The sequence below is a fragment of the Octodon degus genome, unplaced genomic scaffold (assembly GCF_000260255.1).
Source record: "Octodon degus isolate 3935 unplaced genomic scaffold, OctDeg1.0 scaffold00092, whole genome shotgun sequence".
NCBI classification, from domain to species: Eukaryota; Metazoa; Chordata; class Mammalia; order Rodentia; family Octodontidae; genus Octodon; species Octodon degus.
In genome coordinates this window covers 818470-829480 of record NW_004524668.1, presented here as the reverse complement: position 1 = coordinate 829480, position 11011 = coordinate 818470, and the positions used below count along the sequence as shown (strand labels likewise).

Below are 11011 nucleotides of genomic sequence, written 5' to 3'. Positions count from 1 at the left end.
TTATAATCACACTTGATGCAATCTAAACTGCACTCTTGATGGGCATGGTTGTGCATTCTGTTACTCAAGTACTTGGGAGGCTGAGGCAGGAGGAATGCTGCAAGTTTGAGGCCAGCCTGCTCTAAATAATGAGTTCAAGGCCAGCCTACATAGTGAAACACTGACTCAAAAAAAAAAAAAAAAGAGCAAACAACAAAGAAAAAGACTGCATTGTAATAAATCAGAAGTAAAAAGCAGAACTGTAGAGTTGTCATTTTACCAAGAGGATAGCTAAAACTCTGGCAACAGTTATTCCCCATTCTAATTTAAATATTTTCTCATAATTTTTAGTAATATCATTCTAGAGACTGTTATTATATCAATAGGGTTTTTCTTTAGTAGGTTGGAATTTGAGTTGCTCAGAACTGGGGATTGAACTCAGACACTTGTGCTTGCCAAGAACGCGCTTATTCTACTGAGCCATCACCCTGGGCCCCCCATCTCATATTTTATGTTCACACAATTAAGATTACAGAATTTATTATAGCAATATAAAATAATGAAAGTAGGCTTGGGGTATCTAACATTTAGTCAGCTTTTTAGGCATGGATAAATTACATGTAATTATGTTTAAGTAAAATTTGAAATTCATTAGAAGGAATGTCTTGTCTTAAATATCTTCTGTTCTTTAAAAGATGATATTGCTATAATGTCACATTGGTATCACCCCTTTTTGTTTGTTTTAGTTTTTCACAGGATGGTGGATTATCATAGATGCAGCTGTTATTTATCCCAAAATGGAAGATTTCAACCACTCGTACCATGCCTGTGGTGTGATAGCAACCATAGCCTTCCTAATGTAAGTGTCACTGTTACTGACACCATCTACACTGATGGATGGTCACAGATTAACATTGTTTTGTCAATAGTTGCAGATTTAAAATGCTTAAGTGTTATCGAATGGTATGTGATTTAAAAATTGAAAAGTAGGGAAGAACATAAAACTAACAGCCTTCTCCTGCTCTTCCTTTCATTTCTCCTCTCCCATGTCTATTTCTTTTTGTTCCGCAGTCCAGGAGATCACCTCAGCTTCATCTTCCAACCTGTTGAATGTTTTCATTTCTAGCCTCATGTTTTTCTTTCCAAAGGCGGGTTCTCGTTTCAAGAGCCATTCTGTTTGCTTGGTTATGAGTGCTTCCTTTAGGGGCCTGTTTTTAATCAGGTCTGTCTTTGACTTGCTGCAGGCCTTTCCCCTGCTGTCTGGTGATCCTGGGTTACCCATTATTATTTCAGCAAGAGTCAGAGAACAGTTGGATAGAAACTGTGCTCCAGGGTGAGAGCCTCAGCACTGGAGCAGGGAGCTGGCTTCCGATTATGGGATAAAGAGGACTTTTACCCGGACAGCATTCTCCAGATAGTTCTTTCAGTTAATTAAGAGAAAACTCCTTTTTTCCCCTTGCCTAAAGAGGGCCAATAGTCACCCAGGTGAGGTGCTGTAGGCCATATCGCCAGGCCTGTTTCATAAATGAAGTTCTTCTGTTGGGGTGGCACCCATGCCACTACCACTGCATGTGCTCTGTGGCTGCTTCCTGGTGGTGGTTTGGCAGAGGCGATGTGGCCCACAGCTCTGGTATATTTATTTTCTGATCTTTAAGGAAAGTTGGCAGGTTCCCCAGAGGTAGCAGAAGTGAGGTGGGAATTCCTTCTTCCAGCTGTGGGCCTTGGGTTCACCTCTGTTCTCAGCCCCACTCCTCGCTCCGCCCTCCAGCAGGCCTTCATTCCTGTCCCCACTCCTGGTGGAAGCACACCTCCGTGCTGTGGCCCTCTCTATACACCTTCTAGGTTCAGGCCTCCATCTCTGTTTAAAATTTCATCCGTTGGGAGGATCAACCTTTCTGATGTTATATTTTTTTGCTTTTATGTCCATTATTGGGCTTTTGAGCAGGAAAGGAAAGGGAAGTCATTTTCTCACATTGTTAAGCAGAACCTGAGTTGTTTATTTCCTCTATCATTTTAAAATTCAGTATGAATGTATACATGAGGTACTCATAGTGTACAAATCGTGTATATGTGTGTATATGTGTACACATATATCAGTAAATTAGTAGTTATGAGTACACCTATATAAAACACTGTGTAGATCAAGATTTAAAACATCCTGTCACCTCAGTACTCCATCTTGCTCGGCCCCAGTCAATCCTTCCCACCTGAATGTAACCGTGTCCTCAGCTCTCTGTGGCATATGATAGGAGGGAGCTGGCTTATCATATGCTGAGGTAATGGTTTGGGGGTCATTTCTTCCAGGCTTACACCGAACCAGCTCAATATGTTTTAATTTTAAAATCTTGCTACACTTGTGTAGCAGGTGTAAGCACAATAACTTCTAAATTAACAAGTATCCTGTGACAGATTAGGATAACAGAGCAGCCATTTATGCTTGGAGTAGAGGAGTGACCTCAGAAGCCACCTGATAGCAAAGGGCTGTGGTCTTTTTTCTTTGAAGTTCAGCTAGAAAGCAGATATTTCTAATTCTTGCCATTTTGTTACAGTTTACTGTATTGTAATAATTATGCAGTTAGAATCCTCTTCAAAAGCTGACACACACACACACATTTCAACATTGGTTCTGATTTAGCAGATTTATTTTTGTGGTATTACTCATCTTGCCTGACTTTTGTTCTTAGATTTGTGCATAGCTCTATATTTTTAATTTTGACAGTGTTGGATATACTGATAAACTCAAAAGGAAGGACTTATGATCCCACTAGACCATCTCTCTGTCCTCTCTCTCTCTCTCTCTCACACACACACACACACACACACACACACACACACACACACACTCTTTGTAAGTAATAGTAAGCTCTTCTCTTGCCAAACAGTTGAATCCAGAAGAGTTGATCCCGGTGAAGCGGCAGACTTCTTCAGCAGAAGGCCAGGTACACTGCTAGAGCTAAAGCAGGCTAGGAAGTTGGGGCCCACAGGAGGGCAGCCCAGGACACCTCTCAGGTCTGTGCAGGGTGAGGAGGGAGGTCCGTGTAGCAGGGGTGGGCAGAAGGCAACCCTAAGAGCTGTCTAGGAGTCTGAGTAGGGTCCCCAGGCCGTGAGGGAGAGGAACAATTCAGAGAACACACTCACTCCCCAGTCTTGGTTTAAGTGCCAATGGTTAAGTAGCATTCTCCCCTGAAAGAAATTAGAACTCTTTTAAGATGTGGCCAATTCCAGAACTGGTGCAAAGACATACATAAGGAGATGGCACCATCTTATGCCTAAAAGCAAAGAAATGCTCACAGAATGGTGCTGTGTATCAAGGATCTCTTATAGCCAGATGGGTAAAATAGTACATATAGTACTGTGGTGTGTGTGTGTGTGTGTGTGTGTGTGTGTATTTTATATTGTACTATTAGTTATGTATATAAAATTGTATAGTAGATATATTTATATACAAAATTACATGTATTTGTAATATTTTGGCTGGCCTCAGGCTTGCAGCAAGCCTCCTGCCTCAGCCTCCTGTGTGCAGGGATTATAGTTACGGGTCATAATGCCCACAGTTAAATTTGATTTTTTTTTTTTTCCTGTATTTTTTGAGACAGGATCTCAGTATGCAGTTCAGGCTGGTCTTGAATTCAGTATGTAGACCAAGCTCGCAGTGAACTCAGCAATCTTCCTGTCTCAGCGTCCTGAGTGTTTGGGATTGTAGGTGTGTTCCACCATGCTTGGCCATAATTAGATATTTTGACCCTTTGGATAAAATAGAAAATCTGTGGGTATCTACTGATATAAAATAAATACAAAAGTAAAGTTTAATGAGGAATAGGGTATCCACCCTCTGCAAATATTACTAATTATTACTAATTGCAAGGGTAGAAAAGTAAAGAGGAAAAGCCTCGTAGCCCCCACCTTTCCCAAACAGTCAAAGTAAGCATCACCATCCGTGAAAATGGAAACAGTTAGAACGTGTGCTGCTCAGTGGGATGCGTTGGGACATTGTCACTTCCGTGCTATTGCTGCCACAATGCATAACCAGAATTTAACCATAAACATTAAACCTAAATCAGAGGGACGTCTACGGAATACCCGGGAATGCTTCAAAGGTGCCAAGGTCCTACGAGTCAGAGAAGACTGAGGAACTGTTCAGACCAAAGGGACACGAGAGCAAAGAGTGCCTCAGGGTCCCTGTGTAGTGAGGACATGGGAGCACAGGTGGGGACACCCAGAGTCTGAGGGTGAGTCCAATAGGAGTGGATCATAATTTTGAGTAGTTTGCAGTTCTTTTTTTTTTTTTAATTTTATTGATAAACAGATAGCAATGAGACAGTTTCAAATCAAATCGGAAGTACAGTTTCAACAAATAACACACTGCATATATTCTTCTTAGTGGTTAATTGCTGTACAAGATGCGGACTTGAGATCCTATTTACAAACACCATTAGAACAAATCATTCTATTCAGGTTTGCAGTTCTTGAGGAAAATATTTTACAGAAAATACAAATGTCTGAGGTTATGGGGCATTGTGCTCACAGATTTTGAATATTTCAGGGAAGTTTTTGTCTTTACAATTTTTCTGTAAATTTGAAAATATGGAAATGACAACGCCAGAGAATACATAGAGCGTGTTCTGAATGGTACCTAATTAGGAAATCAGGCACCCAGAGAGGGCCATGAAGCTTATTTAGATGGCCCAGTTTCTTAGTTACTTTTCTCATTGTTGAGACAAAATACCCAACACCTATAGAGCCAGGTATGGTGGCACACAGGCCTGTAATCTCAGCACTCAGAGGCTGAAGCAAGAGGATCCTTGTGAACTTGTGACCAGCACAGTTTACAAAGTGAGCTCAAGGCCAGTCTGAACAGCATAATGAGACCCTGTCTCAAAAAGACAAGAAAATAAAAATAAAAAACCCAGCACCCAAAATTAAGAAGAAAAGGATTATTTAGTTAACAGTTTATAGAGGTTTCAGTCCATAATCAGCTGGCTCTTTAAGGCAGAGTGGCATAGCACAGGGGCAACCTTCATGGCTGTAGGAGACAGCAAAAGCAACAAAAGCAAAAAGGAGGAAGAGCAGGCCTCTTTTCCTCCCTCATATTGTAGGCAGGCTGCCTGCCCTAGGGCCGCATAGTACTGTTCACTCCTCCCACCTGGGGCTGAGGACATTTACAAAGTGAGGACCCAGACTCCCTACTGAGTCACTTAGGTTTCTCAATGTGACACAGTGTATCAGCAATTACACCCAGCAAGGAAGAGCAGGAGTTGACAGTTACCAAAAACAATCTACAGTTTTTAGTATATGAAGCTTGTTTACAAGTTTAGTTTAGTTGATACTGAGAAAAATGAAGGGCCGGCCAGATAGCTCAGCAGACTAAAGCACCTGCTTAGGCAGAGTGCATTGGCCAGGGTTCAGTCCCCTGTGGCGTGCTGTACTGGCCCCTCCCTCAGGGCATGCTGAGATTGTGAGGTGGTGAGGGTGCCTATAATCCCAATTCTTGGGAGGCTGAAAACTGGAGGGTCACTTTGAGTCAGATCTACATAGTGAGACCCTGTAGACCCTGTACTAAATACATTTAAAAAAAAAAAAAATTAAAACAATATAGAGACAAGGGCCTGAGTTCAATCCCCAGTTCCGCAATAAAATAACATAACATAACATAACATAACATAACATAACATAACATAACATACATAACATAACATAATAGAAAATGAAATTAAAATAGTATATTCATGCTTACAAGAGCTTGGGGCTAGCCATGGTGGAGTAAGGCTGCTCAAAAGATTGCACATGTTCAGAATGAGATTTGGGGTTTTTGTTTTATTTTGTTTTGTTGCTAAAATAGGGCCCGACTAAGTAGTCCGGACTGGGCTTCCACTTACTCTGCAGCCCACGCTAGCCTCACACTCACTGCAATCCTGCCTCAGGCTCCTGAGTGCTAGGACTACAGGCATGTGCCACCCCACCTAGCCTCTGAATCAGATTTAATGTAGGACATTGAAATTTGTGAGATTGGCCTACAGTGGCCACCCATGGAGTCAAATGTAGAAGAATACAAAAGACCTGTCCATTTGTTAGAGATCAAAGGGGCCCAGCTAAAGGCCTGGAGCCTGCGGCCGTGTCTTCTCCACATCCCCATCTGGAGCGGGGAGGATCCATCGTGGAGGACTGCAGAGTCTGTGCTGGGAGGTTGAAGGGCTGAAGAGTGGGCCAGCAGGCAGAAAGGCTGCTGCTGGAAGCTGAAGAATCCTCTGGAAGCCAGGAGGTGGTGCCTGAGGGGAAGATGCAGTTCCTCTGAAGACAACAGCATCCTTCCCTCCGATCTCCTCTTACACCATTCCAACAGTCTCCTTAAATCAGGTTTTCCATGCCCAGAACCATGTGGACACAGTTCAGCTGCATGTTCCCTTGAGGTTGACAATCAGTTAATCACCACAAAAAATTTATGAGTCTTTAAAAAATTTTAACTGACATACAGTAATTGCACATGTTTAAGAGGTACAGTGTCATATGTCCGTACATATATATATTGTATAATGATCAGAAAAGGATAGTGGACTGGGGATATACCTCAATGGCGTAAGCACCTTCCTGGCAAGTGCAAGGTCCTGAGTTCAATCCCTGGTACTGCCAAAAAAATAATAAAAAGAAAAGGGATAGTCATCACCTAAAAGATCATTTCTTTGTGATCATTCAACTTTCTACTAGCTATCCTGAGATTTTTAGGTTTTTCAGTGCAGCAGAGAGGCAGAAGAAGAAAAGAGAAGCCTTTATTGAGGACACAGAGAGGACCACAGGGAAATGGCAGGGATCTTAGGACCTAAGACGAAGGGAGCTGGGGTTATAAGGACATTTGCTAGGGGCACAGTTTGAGGGGCAGGCTCAGTGACAGGTAAGGAACTGATTGAGTTTGTTCTTTTCCAGTAGAAAGGATAAAAGGGGGGCTGGAGAGATGGCTCAGTGGTCTAAAGCACCTACTTGGAACAAGCTTGGCAAAGCACAGGGACCGCGGTTTGATCCCCCAGCACCACATGCCAGCCAGCTGCGCCCCCTGGTGGGCTGAGCTGCCCCCCACACACACAATAAATAAATGTTAAAAAAAAAATTAAAAAAAAAAAAAAAAAAGAAAGGATAAAAGGAAGTTCTATTTAGAGCTGGGCTGGGGGCATGGACGAAAGCGGAAGTGGTCATTGGGAAGACAAGCTGTTGTTTTGGGGCTTCAGAGCTGTTAGACCATCACCATAATGATTTGGCAATTCATACTTGGGCAGGAATCTATCAGAGATATGAGATTAGTTGTTGTCACTCATAGTTACCCTGATCTGTAGAACCTTAGAAGTAGTTCTTCTAATTGGGAAGCTGAAGCAGGAGAATCACTAGGAGTTTGAGACCACCCAAGGCTACATAGTGAGTTCAAAGCCAGCTTGGAGTACATGGTGCGACCCCCGTATCAAAACCACTACTGCCAGGTGCAGTAGTGATCCCTATAATGTCAGGACTTGGGAGGCTTTGATTGCTGTGAGTTCAAGGCCACCCTGGGCTACATAGTGAGACCCTGTCTCAAAAAAGCCATACACATACCCCAAAAATGCCACCACAGCCCCCTTATTTTTTTCTAAGTGCATCCTTTTACTCACGAATGTTCTTTATTCTCTTTCCTGTACCTTTCCTGGGCTCTGCTAACTGCTGTTCTGCCTTTCACTTCTGGGAGATGAGCTTGTTAGCAAGCACATGCAGCCTTTCTTTTTCCGTGCTTGACTTACTTTGTTTAACATAATGTCCTCTATTTCCACCCATGTTGCCACAAACATCAGAATTTCGCTTTCTCTAGCAAGGGAACTTCCCGCTGTGTGTCTGTACGATGCTTCCTTGTAGGTTGCTTTTGTATTGAGGCTTTTGTGAGCAGTGCTGCAGTAAACAGGAATCCGAGCGCAGATGGCTCTTTGATGTATTGGTTTCCTTTCCTTCGGGTATATGCCCAGTAGTAGAATTGCTGCATCAAATGATAATTCAGTTTTCCTGAGAATAACAGAGTGAATTGTTACAGAAAGCAGAATGAACATGGTAGGAAACAGCACCAATAAGGTTAAGGAGGCAGTTTATTTTTACACTGGTGGGCCTTACTAAGATCTCCCAAAGAGTCAGAGCCCTGCCCAGCAGGGCCATGGTACTTTGGGGTGGGGGGTAAACAGGGAGGTACAGAGGCAAATTTGACACATTTGATTGGAGGATTGGGTTGCCAAGGGAGTTGAAATGTCTCCAGTTACATTGCAAGGCCATCAGTTAAACAAACATGAGTTACACAAAGGAGGAAGTGTCCTGCTAGATTTGAGGTTACATTGCAAGGCATCAGTTATACAAAGATGGGGGTTTATACAGAGGAAGGAGTGTTCAGTTATCGGGCCTGCTGGACATATCTCCTTGGTCTTGGTCAGCCTTCTGGGCAGGTTCTTATTTAAAATTTTTAATTTCTTCAATATTGATCATTCTAGAACTTAGATTGCATAAATAAAAATTTTGTAAAAAAGAAGGCATTCAGTGCACTTATTGAGCACCTGTTATTTGCTAAATTTTTTGCTAGGTGCTGAGAATAGAAATGTGAAACAAGTAGACATGGCCCTACCTTCATGAAACATACATATAGATATATATGTATATACCAAGTAGGTGTATATAAAATTAGATAATATTTTGTAACTGTAATTGGACATATTGTTAACACTCCCTGTGATTAGATTTTTCTTTTTCTTTTTCACAGCACTAGGGATTTAAAATTTTTCAAAGATCACTTAGAAACAAAGTAGGGCAGGTGGGTGTGGTAGCACATGCTGGTATTCCCAGCACTCTAGGAGGCTGAGACAAGAGGATCCCAAGTTCTAGCTCAGCCTGGACAACGTAGTGATTTATCAAGACCTTCTCTCAAAGTAAATAAAAAGGCCCGATGGTGCGGCTTTGCGTGAAGATTCTGGGTTCGACCTCCAGTACCACAATAAAAAAGAAGGAAACAAAGCTATTTAGAGGAGTAGGCTGACAGCCAGTGAAATGTTACCGTATTTATTTTTTTAAATTTTTTTCTATAATTTTATTGAGAGACAAATAGCAAAGAGACAGTTTCAAAAAAAATTGGTATGACAGTTTCAATAATTAACACTGTTACCGTATTTACAACATGTGTGTAGGATTAAAAAAGCAGGGCTTTACCCCAAGAGTCTTTCTTTGATCTTCTCATGTTAAGAGGGTTTTTTGGGGGCCAGGGAGATGGCTCAGTGGAATAAGCGCTTGCCTGGCAAGCTCAAGGGCCTCAGTTCAATCCCTGGTTCTGCAAAAAAAAAAAGAGGGTTTTTCTTGGAATATAATTACTGCTTCAAAAACTGGACATTAATACAGAATCATTATAAAGAACCATTGCAGAGCGAGTGTTACATAATTGTGGTTTATCTGAGGCCCATCGCCTCCCTACCATTGCCCTACATGGCTGAGTTGAGAAGGTCCCATGTGCGCAAATGGAAAACTTTAGCAAGAAAAAGTTTGTAACGTTTCATGCTTAAATTTTTTTTTTTTTTTTTTTTTTTTTGCGGAAGCGGGGATTGAACTCAGGCCCTTGTGCTTGCCAGGCAAGTGCTTATTCTACTGAGCCATCTCCCTGGCCCCTTCATGCTTAAATTTTAAGGAGCAACAGAATCCCCTGGAAGACTTTAGAACTGGGACTTCTGGCTCTGAGTCCCAATGTTCTCGTTGGCTAGGTCTGAGGGAGATCAGGACATTTCCAGACAAGCTGTCAGGAGAGGCTGATGCCACAGGCCACATCCACAGCTGGAGGAAGGGCTTGCTTATGGGATTTGCTGAAGGTCAGACGAGCTCATCTAACCTTGAATTTGGGGAACTCTCGCTTACTGCATCTGACACTTTGATGTCATAGACAGCTTCTTGTTGGTGTTAGAGACCCTAATGCTTCATTTTATTTTATTCATACAGGATTAATGCAGTATCAAATGGACAAGTCCGGGGTGATAGTTACAGTGAAGGTTGTCTGGGTCAAACAGGTAAATAAATGCAAACAACATCTTACTGTCCATGTTTTTGTCCTTAAAATGAGAATTACACCTGGAAACACGCTTGTCTTAACTCCTTCAAATCAGGCATGAGATGAAGTACCAGAGCAGAGACTGCGGGTTCCAAGGCAGAAAGTCGGAGTCACAGAGGGTCGCCGGACTTTGGCGCGCACACCTGCAGTCCAGCACTGGGGGCTGGGGCAGGCCTGGGCGACCTAGCGAAACCCTGTCTTTTTTTTTTTTTTTTTTTAATTTTAGGGAAGGGTCTACAGGGTGTTCAGGGTCTCATTAGTAGATCTTAGTGATCCGCCTGTTTACAGCCTCCCAAGAACTGGGTTTACAGGCGCAGGGCACCATGCCCAGTCTCAGTTGCCACCTTAGTGTGCCCCTGGGGCGGGATCGGCACTGTTTACCGTGTTTTAATCTATACCATGAGTTTTCTTCTCCTTTCTGTGAGTGCCATTTGGTTGAATTGACCAACCAAATAGTTAAAAATCATAGCTGTTGCCAGGCATGATGACACACACCTATAATCCCAGCACTGGGACTGAGGCAAGTGGATCATGGAGAGTTTGAGACCAGCCAGGGCTACAAAGTGAGCTCAAGGCCAGCCTGAATTGCACAGTGAGATCCTATCTCAAAAAGATTCTCCCCACCCCACCCCCCAAAAAAACCATAGCTGGGTGTAGCACACACCTATAATCCCAGCACTTGGGAAGCTGAGGCAGGAGGATCACTGCAAGTTTGAGATCATCCTGGGCTACATAGTGAGTTTAAGGCCAGCCTGAATTACATAGTAAGACCCTGTCTCAATAAATAAATAAATAAATAAATAAATTAAAAAATCATGGAATCACTTTTTAATGTGGTAAAATGCATATAACATAAAATTCACTTTTAGCCCATTTATATTTGAAATATATTAAATCCATTAACGTTGTCATACAGTTAGTCCCCAGAACTCTTTTCACTTTGTAAAACCACAA

At 42.4% G+C, this 11011-nt stretch overlaps 1 protein-coding gene across 1 annotated transcript in view; it reads left to right on the top strand.

Moving 5' to 3' along the window:
• Tmem50a (transmembrane protein 50A) overlaps positions 1-11011 on the top strand; it is a 28569-nt gene that overhangs the window by 4282 nt on the left and 13276 nt on the right. Inside the window, exons 3-4 of the mRNA XM_004637591.2 lie at positions 726-838; positions 9949-10016. Of these exons, the coding sequence (XP_004637648.1) occupies positions 726-838; positions 9949-10016 (181 nt within the window). The remainder of the gene's footprint in view (positions 1-725; positions 839-9948; positions 10017-11011) is intronic.